Source organism: Anser cygnoides, chromosome 4, assembly GCF_040182565.1.
Source record: "Anser cygnoides isolate HZ-2024a breed goose chromosome 4, Taihu_goose_T2T_genome, whole genome shotgun sequence".
Classification (NCBI taxonomy): Eukaryota; Metazoa; Chordata; class Aves; order Anseriformes; family Anatidae; genus Anser; species Anser cygnoides.
In genome coordinates, this window is record NC_089876.1 from 68,344,357 (window position 1) to 68,363,692 (window position 19,336).

At 45.3% G+C, this 19,336-nt stretch overlaps 1 protein-coding gene across 2 annotated transcripts; it reads right to left on the minus strand.

Annotated features, from left to right (window-relative positions):
* REST (RE1 silencing transcription factor) lies at positions 1 to 15,387 on the minus strand. Of its 2 annotated transcripts, none has more exons than XM_066996334.1 (4): positions 15,266 to 15,387; positions 13,302 to 14,212; positions 8,400 to 8,483; positions 1 to 5,361 (listed from the first exon to the last, which is right to left on the minus strand). In XM_066996334.1, exons 2-4 carry the CDS (start codon positions 14,200 to 14,202, stop codon positions 3,659 to 3,661), a joined length of 2,688 nt encoding a protein of 895 aa, XP_066852435.1. In that variant the 5' UTR covers positions 14,203 to 14,212; positions 15,266 to 15,387; the 3' UTR covers positions 1 to 3,658. The 2 variants fall into 2 exon arrangements, with proteins under 2 accessions (XP_066852435.1, XP_066852436.1); XM_066996335.1 differs by lacking the exon at positions 15,266 to 15,387 and adding an exon at positions 14,721 to 14,736.
* Between the last annotated feature and the right edge of the window lie 3,949 nt (positions 15,388 to 19,336).

The following is a 19,336-nucleotide window of genomic DNA, read 5'->3' on the forward strand; positions in this document are numbered from 1 at the left end:
TTCCTTAATAAAGTTTATTTAATCATAACTATGCTTAGGAAAATACACTTGTAAGGGTTAATATAATGCAATTTAGTTTAACTTTACACTACATTTTGGACAAAAGACTTATACATGTCTTAAGTAAAAACAGGATGTATGATCTGGCTTGTTTTACATCTATTAAAAACGTAGAAAAGGCTGTCATGCACTACAGTAGAAAGAGCATGAAAAAAAATTACCTTTGGTTTAATTCAGAGAATACAAGTATTGCACTGTAAAAGCATCAAACATGGTGCAACCAAACATCATAAACACATTTCCGTGCCAGCTTACAAAAGTTTGTTAGCTAGTATAATTTTTGAGGGAGGAAATATATGTACACATAAAATAATTCCATAAGCTATTTCGATTCTGTTAATATTGTACGTATGCCACATATCTACAGAACTGCCATTCAAGAAAACTTGAATTTGGTTAATACTTTTCAGCTACATCTGTTGAATCTAAGTCTGTTGAAATTAATGACGCTACCACATCTTAACTGGCCTGTCAGTTGTCAAACCTTCTTTTTTTTCAATTAATGAAGTTTCAGCCTAGATCATCAAAATCCAGAAACATTGGATTATGAATGCAATCCACTTCTGGATCATTTCTTAGGGCAGTTACTTTGAGTGTATGGACCCACACAGGCAAAAACCCCCCACACTGCGTTGCTCAGCCAAGGACTGGCAGTGTAGAGCTATCCTTGTGCTAATCCCTCCAACCATGAATTGGAACACTCGTGTAGGTTATTATTATCGAGACAAAAGAAATTGCTAGTATTGGTCAAACTGACACAGAATAATTTAAGAATATTGAAAAAGACAAAAGTCATTGTTTAAAAAGGAGATACAGCAATGTAAAACCACCACGTGTGGTAGGTTACCTAATTCATACACTCCACATCAAATATTCAATATTAGACATTTCTAACATTTTAGATACGCGTGACACAGTAAAATCTTTGCTGCTTTAATGTAACATACTCCCAAATCTTGGCCTTCACCAAGCAGATAATTCCAACACAGCTACGTACCAACAGCAGGTATTTCAGGACACTGCTGGTAAGGGTCTCAAATAGACTTTTCTTCTTAATATTTCAATATTAAGATTATCTTGTGGTAAAAACACTGCTTAACAGAAGCACCGTTGTTTTCAAAGAGTTCTTGGTAGATCAAGCATTAAAACCTTGACCACTTCCCAGAAATGTGCCGAGGAGTATCTCAAAAAAACACACTTTTTTTTTTTTAATCTCATAGAGAGAGATTTCAAGTCAGTCTACACCATATTTTCCTTTAAAAATTAAAAAAAAAACTATCAGGCCAGTCCATAAGTTTATCTGAACATAGCTGAAGTCCTTGAAGTCTCTCAGAAGATGGCAAATGCCAAAGGGGAGCTATAAAATCTCTACACAGTACTGGAATTCCCAGCATCTGTTCACATTGCTCACAAATGGTGGCAACATTATATACCACTGGGGAAAAAAAAAATATCTAAGACTATCACAGCTGGTTGTCTAGGAAAACAATTCATCTAGGTTTATTTTCTTAATGTTTAACATAAATATAGTTGCAACATGATCTTTAGTTGACACTGATTGTCACAGCCAAGGTAAGGATTGAATGCTATCTAAGCAAACAAAATCTCACTATACAACTTGTTTCTGCCATGAGGGATGTCCTCCCTCTCAAATCTTTGGCCTCCTATTATACCAATCTCTCCCAAAAGGAGAAGCAACGTAGTATTGTTGTTCTCTATTCATTCAAGAGGGTTTGTTTGGAGAGGAAGCTGACATGGGGACAGGCAGAGAAAAATGGGGTATATTCCAGAATATTTCAGGTCATAAAACGCACTAATACTGATCGATCTCTTCTCTCCAAACACCTGCCTCCAAATTTGCTTCTTCAGAGCTGACAAGAAGCTACCCCCAACTGCTCCGGCTGAAAAGGGAGCTACAGGTGGCGTTCTGCAGCACAGATGAGACGAGAGTGTTTTGCTCTTCCCCTGCTTATTTGGATTTTGCTCACATTTTACTACTATAAGCAGCAGGCATGCAATCTCTTGCATGTTTGTGTGCGCCAGAAGAGAAATCTGCTTAGAATTAAAAACTCCTGCAGTGGTAGTTCTTGCATACACACCTAAGATCACAATCTTACGTGTTTCTGCATGGAAGCAGGATGGTTTTATTAAACGCAACTTGAATGAATAAGGAGCAGGAATTCCTACAGTTTTTAATACCAGGTTTGTTGCTTACCAGTTATCTTTATTTGTGTTTTTTTGTTTGTTTGATTGTTTTTGGTGAGACATTAGATTTTGATGAACCACACTTACATCAGTGCTGCCTTTTTTTTTTTTTTTTTTTTTTTTAAGTTCATGAAGTTTGACTGCTGTCCATTGTGGAAATTAAAACAGGAAAAAAAGATCAACTGGACTTTGCAGAACTTGCAGATATTTCCACTGAGAGCACGTATTGCCCTGTCTGGTGATCCCAAATTATAAATTAGAATTTATTCTTCTGTATATGTATTAAAAATATCAGAAGTGACATTTCTATGAAAAAAGAAATGTAAAATAGTGTTTTGAAACTGCATTGGTATCCTTTTGCTCAACAGCTATACAATTTTAAAGCTAGTCAAAAATATATAGCCAAACAGTTCATAATTTCATGCACAATTAGCAATACCCCATGAAAACAAGAAAAATATGCAGTAAAGAGCATCACAAAAAAAAAACTGGCCCATGGTAAGCAACGAATCTGAATGTTTTGAAATAAAAATGGCTACACAAACAAAACCAAACATGCATATATAAAGTGTACATGTACTGCACAAGCGCTATTTCTAAAGGATTAAACTGCATAGGTAAAAACAAAAACAATGTGCAATATTTTAAGCCTTTAAAGCACAAAAAAAAAAAGCAGAAAATTAAAAATAACAAATTTACTTCCCCACAGCGGAGCCAAGTATGTATCATAGTTAATAAGACATTAATCAAGACAGGTTCTCCAATCAAAAGTTGGAAGGACTAACCCCAAATTTTGGCTCACTGTTCACACTTAGGGGATCTGAAATGTACACTCACAATTATAATTATCTTCAACAGTCATGTTCATCGCTAGCCAACTTTGATTTGTTTTTACAAAGTGCTCTTTTATGTAATAGAAGCTATCGCCCTGGTAGAAAAAACACTGAGTAGTTTTTACCACTTCGAACGTCCAGACACATTACGAAGAACTAAAACAAAGGCAGAGGAGAGGGGAAAGAGATGAGTTGGCTGCTAGAACAAAAAGCAACTGTCAGTGGCTCTATAAACATCCAACTTGTGTATGAGTTGCTACAGTCATTGTTCCTAAAATTCTATTTATAAAATAACTGCATAAGCTAACAGACTAGAAGCAGACAGACTTTACAGGACACAGCCTCATACACCCTACCTGCCTTCTCTAACGAAGAGATCCAACAGTTAATGAGTTCATTACATAAAAAGTTGTCAAAAATATTTTCAACTGAAAAATAAATCCCAACGCAGACTCTAAAGCAAACCATGCTTAAAAAAAAATAAATCTACAGTATCTGTACATGAGCTATATAAGATCTTACAAAAGATACACATACCCCGAAACCACAGCTATTTATTTCTACTCCTGCCCTTTTGTTGCCTTCTCAAGATAATATACATTGACCAAGTGGCGATTGAGGTGCTTGCTGTATTCGCCCTCCTTTCTAAACGAGCGGTCACAAAAAATACACACATAGTTCTCCCTGACCACTGTGCTGTCTGCAGCTCCCTGCGATGCCTTTGGACTCGCTTCCTCTTGCACAGAGTGAGCGCCATTTAACCCCGAATCATCGCTTCCTTCTGATATGTTGTCACTGATGTCGCTGCCTTCGTGGCTGTGGATACCCTCATCCTCATCCATTTCCTGAGATTCATTCCCCGCTGCGCTATCCGGAGATGGTAAGGCCAGCGCTGCTTTAGGGCTCTGCACGCACCCTTCTGGGGGTGCAGGTGCTGGCACGGCATCTCCCGTTGGCTCTGTCACCGGCAGGTGTGTCTTAGTCAGGTCCATCGGGTCTGCGGTACTCACAGTTTCTGCCACAGAGGCTCCCTCTGGCTCCTTCTCAGGCTCCAGATCTGGTAATGCATCCATGGGCTCATCCAACGTGTGTTCAGAAGACGCTTCCTGAGGAGATTCTTCAGAGCAAGTGTTTTCCTCTGTATCCACCTTCCTCTCCTCTTTTTCACAAACGGCGTCTTTGCTCTCCTCGGCTGCAGCAGGCATGTCTTGGTCCTTCACCTCACCTTCTGCGTTTGCATCCTGCTCCGGCAGACAAAGCTGTCCTGGGTCTTGTGTGCAACCTCCTTTAGCACTGACGCTCTCCCCCTCGCGAGCATGACCACCAGCATCATCTGATGATGATGCTGTGCCAGCAGGGTCTTGCTCCTTCACCCGGTCGCTGCTCAGACTGTCAGGCTTCACACACCCATCTTCTTCTCTAAGAGGACATTCGTCTGGCATCTCCTCTTCCTCGATCTTCTCCTGATCAGGCCTACCGCTTTTCCTACTGTGCTTGTTTTTCAGAGCTTTCTTTTTTTTGTTTTTCTTAAGGCAAGAATTTTGCTTTTTAGGCTCCTCCTCTGGTGCATCATTTTTTTGAGCTTCCTGGTAGTCTTTGGGCTTAGTTTCCACTTTCTTTTTCTTTTTTGTTACTGCTGAGGTGTCATTTGCAGGCTCTTGCTTTGAGGAATTTACTTCTGCCTCTGCCTTTCTTTTGATCTTCTTTGTTTTACATGGTTTCTCAGTATTTTTCTCAGTTTTAATATCTACCTCCTTGTTTTCTGAAGCTGATTTCCGACTTCTGGTTGTCACCTGGCCTGCAGAAACACTGGTTGTTGGCTTCTTTTCCTTTGCTAAATTCTCTTTTTTCTCCACTTTCACAGTTTTCTCCGTTTTCTTTGCGGCTGACTCCCCTTTTGTTTGCTCCTTCTCCGCCTTGTCATTAACGCTCTCAGAAAAGTCAGCTTCGCTCTTTTTAGTCCGTAGCTTCACCTTGGAGACATCCATGGTGATGTCTGAACAATCGGGATGCCTGGATTTGATGTGATACTGCAGGTTGCATTTTTTAGATGCCGCGTAGTCACAAACAGGACAGAGAAACTGGCGCGGGTTGACGTGGAGCTCAACATGCTTTTTGAAATTGCTGCGGTCGGCTGTTTTGTAGTCACAGTGTGGGCAAGTCAGAGGCTTCGGCCCATTGTGAACCTGCCGTGCATGTCGAGTTACTTCATGCTGGTTTGAGGCCACGTAGCTGCACTGATCACATTTGAATGGCTTCTCACCTAAGGAAGGAAGGGCGGAAGGGAACGATGATGATTATTAAGCATGGGGGTGGAAAGGAAATGGCATTGTGCTAATACAGGCACAGAGATACGAAACTCAAAAAGGAAAGAAAAATTATCCATGCGCCTTTAAAATTAAATACTATCAACATAGGAAATCCACAAGGCACAAACACATCCACAAGACACCAAAAACGATATACAAAAAAATAAAAAAAAAAAGAGAGGAGGGGCAAGGATTGGGAGGAAGGGGATCCACAACCAAACAAGCGGTAACAACGTCACGGGTTCTGGCTATGCATACATACCGGCAGAGATCTCTCTACAGTAATATTAGCAAATGGAATCCATACCCAACTGGTCCATTGAATGCATTGTAGAAAAACGGAAATGTAACATTTGATGAATAGCAGTTTCACACAAACGTTTCAAAAAGTCCAACTTTACACAGATTTAGCATACTTCATGCTTGCATTGAAAAAGAAGTAAGGGAAAATAAGCTAGCAAAAACTAACACCTGTGAAAGAAACACCCTGCTTAGATGATCTTTGCCTCTGATAGTTCAGTTTGCTGGAGTTTATGTTTCAAACGTGATGTATTCTTGGCAAGGCAATCCTAGGCATTCTAAAGCCATCGTGTTACTACTGAAATCTGCATTTACATTTCTGAAATTACTCTTGCATAAGTGTTTTTGAAATGCTAGGTTTAGTGCATGCTCTTGCAGCTGAACTGGCTTTTCATTTACACATCAAAGCACGTAGGAAAAACACTTTCAGCACAATAAATCAATACAAAAATACTTTGAGAATATTTGTACGTATGCAAATTCAGCTGAGGAACTCGGGATGCTCTCAAGCTCTAAACTAGCATCTCAAAACTGACCTGCAGAACTAATGCATGCCACTTCGAAGGTACACTGAAAAGCCGCTCCAGGCCCATATGCCCATGGTACAACAGTACTTCTACCACCCCTCCAACCCGCTGCCCCAACACTGCCCCTACTCATGTTGCTCCTCCGAAGCCCCATGACTCAGGAGGCCAGAGCAGCCTGCAATTAACGTGAAGTCGCTGTGACTGCGGTGTCCGTTTGTGTGTTAGCCACACAGACTGTAACAGGTTGTGCTGCCTCCCTGGCAAGAAGGGTTGGTGACACTTGCTGAGGAGTCTAGAACATTTCATTTCTGCCTGCAGCATCTCTTTGTTATTTAATGAAGGATTAGTTTGATTCCGCCCATCTTCTTTCCTTCCTCTCACCTCCTCCTCGACTCCCAGTGACCTTTTCCACAAGCTTAACCTTGAGGTGCTTCATTGGTCATACCTCTGCCAAGGACGGGCCTTATTCACCCACACTTCATGCATCAGCTTCACGTTATATACAGTGAGGACAAGAAGACCCGCTCTTACATGCGCTTGAACAAGCTGTTCCAGCCGCACAGAGTGCTCAGAAATGTTGAAAAGCCATATCCAACAGGGTAACGCACACGTTGTACACAGAAAGCTTGAATCTGTCACCTCCACCAAATCCGAAGTTCTCATTGTGCAAGTGGAAGTGACATGCTAAGGTGGCTAAGACAGCTACAGTAGTGCAGCAGACTATAAAGCACTGTACTTCACTGCCTTACACTTGAAGATAGTTAAAATCAGCACTGGTTTGCCCTAAAAGTCCAGCCTATGAGCTGCAAGAATCTGGAAGTTGCTCAGAAGTTGCCACAAAAAGGCCTGGACAAGGGGGCAAGGCAAGATGGGCAACAGAAGTTATGACAGCTGTTAATAAAAAAAACCCTGAGAGCAATGTCCTATGTGCAATCCCATTTCTGTCAGCACTTCTCATGCCCTCCTTCCCAGAGCTTCAACTCAATGACCAAGGGCAAATCCCACTCCTTGTCCCCTTTGGATTTCAGACTTTTTTGCACAGACAAGGGGAGAAGAGGATGTTCAGGAAATAGTTTTTGGGCTCAGTAAGTTTTGACCAAACCATTTGCAAATTCACATTTAGCCCAGAGGTTCAGTTAAAAAGTGTTTTTTTGTTTGTTTGTTTGTTTGTTTGTTTTTTGTTTCTGAAAGAATGTTTCAATTGAAAAATTCTCAAACCAAAATACTGGCACGTCATTTTTAAGCTGGCTATTTTCAATGGGTCCAAACCCCCATCCCACAACAGTTAAAAATGCCTTCTGGTGTCAACTACTGAAATCAAAACAACTACTGTTCACGAGGCTTTTATTACTGTTTGCTAGGAATAGGAATTCATCTAGGCTTGGTCAATTCAGATTTTAGCAAACCAAAAGCATCTACCTCAGCTATCCTAAGAGGGTCACTAAGTACACCTGTGCTTGCGTTTAGCATGACTACGGAGCAAGAGCTCTGAAAAAAACGCTGCTATTTTATTCAAAAAACAAAACAAAACAAAAAGATTCACAAGAGAGCAGGAGATAGTTTTTAACACCATAGCTTTGTGATCAGTGATGGGAAATAAATGCTAGTGAAAATTGCTAATTCTGCCCTGTAGTGCCACAAGACTGAATCATCATTTGTAAAAAACTCCTGAGTTTGCTGATTTCTCCCCTGTGCCAGAAGTAGGCACTGTTTTGAATCTTTTTGTAACACTAAGCAAAAACTAAGGGTTTCCTCGGAGCTCCTCGATGCGATGAGATCACAGACATCACAGGGGAGATTCTCAGCTACTCAAACCTCTCCCAGCTTCACTGATTTGAACTGAGTTATTGCAGCAGACAGAAGGCAAGAATTTGTTCCTACATCATTACAATATTGTATTTACTAGGAGACTAACTAAGACTACTACGGCAGTCCTATGAACCTCAAAATGCATCTTGGATAGTGAAGGGAAAGAAAAAAAAAATGTATTCCCCCATTATCACTTTTATTAATGGCAGTATTTTTTTAGCAGGTAAGGACAGCCTTCTCTGTTAAAACCAGTAGCTAAAGCTCAGGCCATACTGGACGAGCTGACCGCCTCATCTCATACAGAACCACCCCCTTTTCCTGAGCCATGCTGCTGCCGCCGCCACCCCCTTACCAACCTGAGTGGGTGCGCATGTGCCTGGTTAAATGGGTCTTCTGAGAGCTGGAGTAGGGACACATAGCGCATTGATAGGGCCGCTCTCCTGTGAAAACAAAAGAGAAGAAAACAAAAACACCAGCGATTAATTACTGAAACACAGCTGATTCCCGTACTTGGTTCCCAAACCATATGTGCCAGGCTGTCACAGAACCCCCAGTTGCATTTCAAGACACATTATCTCTCAGAAAAGGGTCACAGCGAGAAGCGTGTGCCTGAGCCAAGCCAGCAGATGTGTCATGCCTTATGAATGAGGGATGGTAATGATGGGACAGAATATTAGAGAGGGACACCCCGCTGTGGTCAGACAGTAACCCCAGGCAAAAGGTGATCGGGACGGCCACCTTGAGGAAATCATAAGCCACCGGAGCTGATTTTTCTACAGTATTTTCTGTCATCAGTCCAAAGACACACAGAAGATATAGACCCTGTAAAAAGCCAGGTACATTTTTGCTTCCTTTAACACCTTACCTGAAACCTCCATGTTTAATGTGGATTAAGGGTGGAGAGAAACTACCCCCACATCTCAGAACTGCATTTTCCAGAATGCAAGTGCAGGAGACTGGGACATACCGACAAACGTTTATTGGCAAAGTGAAATTGTCTGGAACGTGGACAAGCACAATGCCTTGCTCAGTGAAACTATGCTGCCAGCACAGCAGCAGCACTTTGAAGACTCAAATTCCTCCACCTGCAGTTTTTGTTTCTGGAGAACGAATGGAAACTAGCCTGCCATAAATTAGGTCTCCACAAGAGAGTTAGCTTGTGTAACTACCAGTACACTTGAAAAATCCTTTTCAAGTGAAGACAAGCCCAAAATAAAGGCTGACAGTTTTAGAAATAACATCCATTAGGCAGGTCCAGATAAGTCCCAATTTTTTATTTTTATTTTTTGCCTCAAACTGCTAACACATCCAAGAGGTTTAGGCTGCTTTGTCTCCACTACAAGTTGTGAAAACAACTTGGTTTAGAGTAGATACGCCTAACGGGGGACAGCAGTAATGGGGGGAAGGGAAAAGGATATTCTCAGTTGTAATATTACTCAAGGCATACTCAGCATTACACCACAGCAGTTTGCTACATCAATCAAAGCATACAGCCAATGTCCTCCCCAAACCACTGAGATCCAGACATCAGCAAAAATCCTGTACACAGCCTATGCGTTCGCTTTCAGAGAGTAGTTTTATCTGTAGCAGCAAAGATCTCCATCTGCCAGTATAGGACGTGAGGCTCCGCTGCTGGTCTTTGCTGAACTAGCAGTAGGAGCAGTCTTTGTAATGCAGACAAATCCGCCCCCCCTTCCTTCCTCCCATTAAATCATTTGGATTATCACTCTTGTTTGTATCAGCAGCTTAAACACAAATTCACCCCAACAATCATAGCCTCCTGCACCACACAACCTCGTCCCCCCCCCCAGATTTCCAGTTAAGACAAGGTTAAGTCATGTACAAGGGACGGGTAGGGCTTTTGTCACACAGAAATGGTTGTGGCTTTCAATGAGGCTTTATGCCTGGCTACGCCACAAGGGCTGTTTTATAAAGTGCTATTCGCCAAATATTGTGATTTTACAAGCTCATTATATGCAAACAAGCCACCAAAAAACTCTCTACGAGACACTCAGAGAATAAACCCCGACCTGGCAAAAGCTGAAGCAGACACTCAGCTCTATGCAAATGAACAGGCAGAACGACGTCAGTGAACAAGTTCAAGATCACCTCCTTACTAAAGCTTTTCTTCCTGTGCTACTGAAAGCTGTGCTTGAAACAAAATTGCTTCCATCAAACTTCCAATCCAGTGTTGCAAACAAGAGAGATCTCCTATGGCAAACAAAGTAAAAATACAGCAGTTCGAAGCTAGGCACCAAACACTGGGACTGCCTGAAGAAGGCACCTTTTTTATATAGCCCTGTAAATGACTTTCGGTTAAGTTTCCTAGAAATTGTTTCTGGTAAGTAAAATAGAAAAATAAAATAAAATAAAATAAAATAAAATAAAATAAAATAAAATAAAATAAAATAAAATAAAATAAAATAAAATAAAATAACATAAAATAAAATACTGCATTCTGTCTTGCACTTAAGACAGTTCCAGGATCAGTAGTAGGAAGTAGGTGAGGGGGGTAAATCAAGTCCAAACTTGCTCTAATATATCTAATGAGCTCAAATGAGTCAAGGTGGCTCTGTCCCTGACACACAGGAGCCTTTCTACCCCATCAGCAGAGGAAGGGATGGCCTTGAGTATCTCCAGACACCAGGCTCTTCCAGGTGTAGCTTTCCCAGCAGACAAGCTTATGACCTCCTGCGGGATCCTTAAACCACCCCCTGCCCAACGTCCCCCCTGTCTGTCAGCAGCCTATCCCACAGTTTTTAGCTTTTAGTCCAGGACAGACTCACACACACCTGCTTTTCCACAGAGATGCAAGCACAAGGCACGCAGATAACATCCACCTGCTTTCCTGAGGTCCCCAGACACAGAATAGATGCTTCCACCGCCATGCACTGCCCTAGCTTGCAGCCCCCTTCCCTCCTCTGGCATTTGTGTGTGTCCTCATTAAGTCAATTCAGTTCACTACCCAGCAGAAAACAAACTTGGGGGTGAAGAGAGGGATATTTTACTGACATTTTGGTAAGCTGAATCTATGAGAACTGTTATTGCAAACAATGCACATTTACAAAGGAACCCACTTATTTGAAAGATTTTTAGTCAGGTGAGAACAGGCAGAAAGATCTGCATTTGCCAGCTTTTAACTAACAGCTAGCAAAGAGAGTAGCTACCAGAGTGAACTAAAAAGTGCTGAAACCATAATTATTCATTTTCAGCTTAATTAAAACAATGAAAGGACATGACAAACCAAACCAAAAAAAAAAAAAACTTTTTTAAAGGAGAAAAGGGGGACTGGACAATATTCTACATAGTTTAACTTGCCTTTTTCTTTTTTTTTAAATACAGCTCACCAGTAATGAAAAAACAGCAGCACTTGTCTGCTGAAAACTCTCAACTTCAGGGAACTCTGCCTGCAGCTTTGGGAAATTAGGATTGTATTGAATAGTTTCCGCCCCTGATTTTCTTAAGATTGCAGTTCTCAGAGCATGCAGAAAGTTTCTCAGCTCTACAGTTGCTGCTATCACCCTCTACTGCCTTCTCCAACTGCAGTGATAACAAGGTGCTTCCTCGACAAGCACGCATTCAGGGTTAGTTCCCCTAAAACTCAATGAGGGCTTTCAGAGATCGGAGTGGGAACCTGATGTCACACAAACACAAGCAGGGATGAATCTGAAGTCGAGACATATGTAGAACAGGCACCACAGCATGAGCTCACACTTGGCAATGAATTCCTGGGATGATTTATTTAGTTTTCTCCTACATTTTGTCATTTTCACCTGGTCTCTTTCCTGTTATCTCCCACAATACATACAATGAAAACACACTGGAGGACAAAAGGTACCATTTTCCTAACACCTCCTAAAATAACCTTTGTTTACTTGTTTAGGAAAAAATATTGAGACAAGACTGATCTCTAAACAACAGCACACAGCTATTGTTAAGAGAATAGTATGTCTTAACGTATCAAAAATCAAAAGAGACCCCCAGACCCTTTGTCAAAGCAGACACTAAGGCATGCTCCTGAACCCAAACCGCTCCACGGTGCTTCACCACACTTCAGCTCAGGCCCAGCTCCAAGGTCTCAAGCGTGCAGCCCTCCCCTTCCAGACAGCTGCAGAAAACTAAGCAGAAGCCTCGAAACCACTCATGTCAGCAATGCGAAATGTAACTTCAAAGAAGCAATTCGACAGTGTTTTTGTTCACCTCCAGTAAAGGGAACCGAGCCAGGACATCACACAAGAAGCTAGTTAGCGAGTCTGCTCTCCGAAAACCTGCAAGTAAAGTATGAATGGCCCCTCCCCACCCACAAAAGGCATCAGGAGGCAAAGCGATTGTGCCTCGCTGCCCTAAGAAGAGGATGTGGCTGCGACATCCCCTCTCAGACTTGAGCCTTTAGTCAGAAAGGAGTCTCGAGTTTGGCTGCACTTCAGCACTTCCCATGTCAGGGGCTGCGGAGGCTCGCTGATACAAAGCAAGGTATTTCCTAATCAGCTGCAGCCCCAGCTCACACCGACAGCTGCACGACTGAAGGCCCTCTGAATCCATTTGGTATAAATCAGAGCAGAAAGGGGCCTCATACTTTTCCTGGAGATTACAAACTGACGTTAGGAGAAGACAAGAAAACAAGCCAAAGTCTCGCTTGAGGGTTCCCTGTAGGCCAACATTAGTATGCATCTACTTTTGGCTACTGCAGTGATGCAGATCTTAGAAAAAAGTAAGGGCCATTAAGGGAAATTTATTGCCTATGAACACTACTCAACATTTACTATGACTTTGTAGATAGGAGAGAGCACTTTCGCATGTGTGCATCATCTTTGTTCTAGTTACAACTTAGTCAAGATTCAGCTTGGTCTCAAACCACAATTTTCAAAACCACCTATGTGATTTAGGCATCTTTTGTCAACCTACTTGTTTTCTTCTCACAAAACATCAGGACTTTGCAGACCCTGGCAATCATCACACGCACACTTTGTCATGCCCTCTTCAAAAAAGCTGTTTACAATTAATAAAAAGGATGCTCTCCATCTCCCTTTGGGCCCCTGACATTGAGAGATGTCAGAGCCTTCTTAAAATTGCAGACTGGAGCTCAAACCAAACCCCCAATTCACAGGCTACAACCTGGTAGCACCAAGTACAACAAGAGAGCACAGAGTCTTATGAGGGTGGAACAAACTCTGCAAAGAGAAGAATCATGGTTTGCTTCATCCGTTCAGTTTCACAGTACTTACCAAGCTTACATCAAAAAAAGATTAAAGACTTACCTGTGTGAGTTCTAATATGTTGAATATAGTTGTTTTTCCTGTCTGAAAAATAGGAGCATTGCGAGCAGGTATACACTTTCCTAGGAAAGTGATTTCTTAGGTGTTTCTTCCAGTGATATTCACTGACAGTAGTATAAGTGCATATGGTACACTTGTAGACTCTCTCATTTTCTCCTGCTTTGTTGTGGTGCTTCAGGTGAGCCAGATAGTGATCATATCTGTTAGTGTTATAGCCACAACGATCACAACGGATCGGGCCCTTGGAGAAATCCACCTCTTCTGTGGTGCAAGAATCAGACTCCTTGACCTGGGCTTGCTTTTCTGCATTTTCTTCCACGAAGAACTTCTTAGCACTGTGAACCCTGATATGATGCACAAATTCTTCTTCAGACTCTGCCTCATACTGGCAAGGCTTACAACGAAATGGCTTGCTCTTTAAGCTCTTACACTTGTCCTCTGTGCTTTCTGGAGTACCTGGTGCTTCCAACGGGGCCTCTTTGTCCACACTAGGAGTCTCAGGAGCAGGGCAAGCAACTGGACCTCCACTTTCCACACTAGGCACTTCAAGAGAGCTTAGTTCCACACCTTCAGGTGCCTCACGGTCACTCTCTGCAGTCTGGGCATCTTCCATACCCTCTCCATCGCTATCTGAGAAGTTGCTGTCCCCCACCGTCGTCAGCTCCGCCATCTGCCTCTCTTCCCCCACCAGGTAATCGCAGCAGTTGCCGTTCACTTCTCCTGTCAAGGCCACGTTCGCCAGCATAATAAGCTGAGGAGCCGCCAGCTCGGCTTTCGAGAGGTCGTGCAAGTCGTACATGTCGTTAGACAACGCCATGCCGATGTTAGCGCTGCCGGGAAACAGGCTGCTCCCACCGGACTGTCCCAGCACCTGAGTTGCCATAGCAGCAGTCCTGCGGGAAGAGAGAAAAGGCACACCTGTAGGCACCCGGCCTGCGAGAAGGCCTCGCGCTACCCGGGCAGCACTGCAGCTAACGCCGGAAAGTGACACCGGAAAGTTAAGGCGGAGGAAAACCAAACAAAGCGGCCCACGAAGGCCCCGAAGGAGCTCCCTCCGCTCCCTCCCAGGAGCTCGAAACCGAGGAGCCCGCGGCGGGGACGGGCCGCCGGCGGCGGGCTCCCACCTCCCCGGTCCCGCGGGGCCCACACGCGGCTCGGGGCGGCCGAGAGCCCCCGGGCCGGGCCGGGCCCGCCATGTCGGACACGGGGGCGGTGCGGACACCCCCGGTGGGTGCCGGTCCCGACCGCCCCCCCCCCCCCCCCGGCCCGGCCGGCCCGAAGCACATCCGCCCCGGGAGGCAGCCGGGGGAGCCGTGCCCCCGCCGCAGCCCTCCCCCCCGTCCCTCCCTCCCTCCCTCCTTCCCTCCCAGCCAGGCATGCGGCCATTTTCTGCCTGCCCACACAAAGCGGCCCTCCCCGCGCCGATCGCCGCCGCCGCCGGGGGAGAGGAGGTGGGGGGGGGGGGGCCCTCGCCGGGCACGGCCGCCCCCACCGGGCCGGGAGGCGAGGCGAGGGCTCCGCTTCCTCCTCCACCCCCCCGCGGCGGCCCGGCTGGGCTCCGCCGCGGCTGCCGCCGGGGAGCCGGGGCGAGCGGCTCGGCTCCGGCAAGGTCACTGCGGCCGATCGCGGCCGGTGCCCGGTGCGGCGAGAGGGCGAGCGGCGCCGCCGGGGCCTCCGCCCGGGGGCCCGCGGCCTGGGGCGGCGGCACTGCCTTCCGCCGCCGGGCCCCGGCGAGCGCCCCCGCGGCCGGCGCGCTGCAGGCGGCAGCCGCGGCTCCTTAGCCGTGGTGCTGATCCCCCCGCGGCCCGGCCGGGCCCGGCCGCCCCCGCCCCGCCGATCAGCCCTGGACAGCGCCTCTCGGCTGTCCCGGCTCGGCTCGGCCCGGCCCGGCTCGGCTCCCTCCCCACCCCCCGGGCCCGGGCGCTGCCGGTCCCCGCCGCACTCACCGGCGGCTCGAGGCCGCCCGGCCGCGGGGCTGCTGCGGGGCGCGGCGCGGAGCCGAGCGGGCGCTGCTGGCGGCGGCGGCGGGAGGCGCCGCGCATTCCAGCACACAGCGCGCAGCGGCGGCGCCGCCCCGCCCCGCCCCGGCACGGCTCGGCTCGGCTCGGCACGGCTCGGCACGGCTCGGGGGCGGCGCGGAGCCGCTGAGGTGGCCCGGGGGGATCGGTGCTGGGTGGGCCCGGTGGGCAGAAAGGCCAAGGGGGTCCTGCGGGGCGGTAACAGGAGCGAGGCCGGCAGGTCGAGGGAGGTGGTCCTCCCACGCTGCTCTGCCCTGGTCAGGCCTCACCTGGGGTGCTGTGCCCGGTTCTGGGCTCCCCGGTACAAAAAAGACAGGGAGCTCCTGGGAAGAGTCCTGCGGAGGGCCACAAAGATGATACGGGGCCTGGAGCATCTCCCCTGTGAGGAAGGGCTGAGAGACCTGGGTCTGTTCAGCCTGGAGAAGACTGAGAGGGGAACTTACCAATGTTTACAAATATCCTTTCAACCTCTTTTCAGTGGTTTGTGGGGACAGGACAAGGAGCAATGGCCACAAAATGGAGCCCAGGAAGTTCCGCAGCAACATGCAAAAGAACTTCTTCACGGTGAGGGTGGCAGAGCACTGGGACAGGCTGCCCAGGGAGGTTGTGGAGTCTCCTTCTCTGGAGATATTCAAGGCCCATCTGGACGCCTACCTGGACAACCTGCTCTAGGGAACCTGCTTTGGCAGGGGGGTTGGACCCGATGATCTCTGGAGGTCCCTTCCAACCCCTACAATTCTGTGCTTTTTAAAACCTGGTCAAAAACCCGTTCGACAGGACAGGTCTTTACAACAGAGTGCAGGAACAGCCGCTCATCCTGTCTGTATCGATGATGAATTTTGATACTAAATGAGCAGACATCGTACAAACCGAAACTCTTCTTAATGGTCCCTTCTTGTCTCAGGCAGTTACCCGGCTCTTATACATTTATACCTGAAAAGTCACCTTGGGCCTGAAATGGTTCAGATCGAACTGATCTGTAAATCTCAAATCTTTAAGCAGTAGAGTACTTAATGAGCAAACGTCACCAGGAGGCTACAAAAACCCTCTTCTTTTTCATCGCACCAACTTCTACGCATGCTTTGCTGCACCACTGCACGTTGGGCATAAAAAAGGGGGCAGAGTCCCCAGCTGGCAGAAACTGGTAGAAACCCCTCAGGAAATGTCAAAAGCAAATGTCAGTTTTCCTAGATACAAAAATCATTGGAGAAGTCAAACTATGCCAGGACTCGCCGAAGAAGCATAAAGCTTTGTCGGGCATTTAAATAAGGTATCTAAAGAGCATCCCTGATCCATTCAGTTTTAGTCTTTATCCCAAGAGGAATTTCAGCTCAGCTGAGCCCAGTTGGCGCTGATACTCCCAGACCGCTTCACGCATGCCAAGCTGTGGAAAATTATTAAGCGTCTCCCACTGGTGGCTAAGGGATTTTGCACGGCGCTTGTTTCAATGCATTTTCTTTCGCTGGGTTTTGAAAACTGCTTTTTTTTCTAACCCTCGTCAGTAGATGGTATGATTGAACCAGTCCACCGAACGCTTTAAAGTAGGGTTGGAAGAGTTCAGCTTCAAAGCAACTGTACAGTGTTTAATTTAATCTCCTCTCAGCAGAATCTGGCAGTGCAACCTGATCCGGGCAGCCAGACATCATCCCCCCCCTCGTCTCCATCCCTTCCAGGGGCACTTCCAGCAGGCAGAAAGGTCTGCTTGTTCGGCCCTGTTTCACTGAAGTCACAGGGGCTTTGTACAGGTGCTGGGGGCAAGCTGCGAGTACCAGGCAGCGGGGTCCAGACCACTGCTTGTTAACTCTTTGAGGGAAGACACATGCTAATATCTCTTTTCAGAATCCAAGTCCACGTAAGTACGTAAAAATAAAAATATCTATACAAATATGTAGGTTTTAGGACTCATTCTGAAAGTGTGATGAATACAGTTACAGATGGCGAGTGATAAAAAAATTCCCCCTTCTCTAAACAGACATTTGCAGTGTACGCAGAACGTGCATTTCCACCCTCCTTGCCAATATACATGCAGCATGCATGCAACACTACATTTCAGTTTAAAGCATGACTGCGTCAGGCATGAGCCAGCTCTCTGGATCTTTTTTTCAGTGTCTGATGAAAAGTTGTGAGGAAAATACAAAAATGGGATCTTTTATCACCTTTCTTTTCCTTCCTTCCTTCCTTTCCTTCCTTCCTTCCTTCATTTTCTTTTCTCTCTCTCTCTCTCTCTCTCTCTCTCTCTCTCCCCCCTCCTCCCTCCCTCCCTTCCTACAGTTGTTCACTGGCAGTTACGTATTTCTGGTTCCTAAGGGCAAACTTATCTGAGCAACCCCTGCAACTACCTGACTGTCATTTTCTTCATCCAAAAGAGGAAGTCTGTAATGCAGTAAATGTTACGGATTTGTGGATGTGATGGATGCTCTAAAATCTTAACCTTAGGTCCTTTGTAAATGCATCACACTTGAAACCTCCAAGTGTATTTCTCTTGTTTAACTGCTCTCAGAATAGTTTCTCCTGCTTTTAAGAGGAATGGTTGGGTGACAGGTATCTGATCTCCACTTTAGACAGAGAAACCTGAGCAAATAGTAGGACAGATTTACAACAAAACTTTGCCCTTCCAAAAGGCATTGATGTGACTGGCTCAGACTACTTAGCTCCCAAAAAATATAGCCCAACTTTTTGTCCAGCTTTCATAAGATACGGCTGTTCTCTACCCCTGCTCCTAGAGAACTTGCCTTATTTGCACATAGTACTTTGGTCAATGCTCTCCTTATTCCCAGACCAACACAAAAGATTTGTTCCCCAGTGAAAAGCTCCTTTGAGCTCTGAGTATAGCCCCTAAGTCAAGTCCGAGCCATTCACAAGCCCCCTTAACTCTAGTGGCTGCCCCATCAGATTTATAGATTAAAACTCAAGTTACACAGCTCACTAGCTGCTCCAGCAGTCAAGTGCTGTTAGTTCTCCAGTGCTTTCCAAAATCCCCACATGTGCACCCCAAGAAATCTTAGTGGCACACGGAAGTGGCTACAGCAAGTATTTTGTGGTTGGGATGCTTTCAGGCAGCTTGAATGTAGATAATTCTGCAGTGAATATGTACCCTGAAAGAAACGAGCCACATCAAAGATTGTAATGTCTGCAGAAAAATGCAATAGTAAATAAAAACTTCTGCCAAAACAAGAAACTTTAAGATGGATTGTTTCCATTCTGGATGAGCAAGGGAGCAGGGAGCTGGAGCTGGGTTTGTAATAGAAAACATACTTGAATATTAGCATCCATTATAAAAATAAAGGCACTGCATTTATAATGGTTAAAGAATTTACTTGAGGTTCCTACGAAAACTTTGCTTCTTTGTGGATAATTTCAGAACTGGTACTGACACAGGTTCACTCCACAGAAGGGTTTTTTTGCACTGTCTGCTTTCCTTTTTTTTTTTTTTTAATGACCAGCTCCCTCAGGCTTCTCTTAAAACACCACTATTAATATTATCTTAATAGTATTTTAGTGTTCACTTACACAAAAATCTCTTTATCTTATTAGAAACCAGTCTGACCAGACTTCTCAACCTTTATAATCTGCAAGTACACTGATCTGTTGTAGCTTCACCAGCAATTTAGCTCCTACTGAACTTCCAACAATATATTCAGAGCATCACAAGATATATAAAATCCGCAGTAATGTGTTCTGATAGGACTCTCTTTCATGGTCAATGGAGAAAAACCACTGCCACTCCATTTGCTTTGCTGTGCTTCATTTGCTACTCTTATCACATCTTGTATGTGAAGGTCATAACGGACAAAATTTCAAGCCCTACGCAGCATCATTTGTGTTACAGAAATTCTGGCTTTAATCAGTTTGAAAAAGCTTTTTCTACAACTTTCAGAATATGCTGGTGTCACGGCGATAGTAATCTAATAAATCGTTGTTTTCAAATAGTGAACTTTAAAATTCAGTGACTGCCCTTTATGTCTTTTGACTTTCGGACATCTGAAATAAAATGGCTGT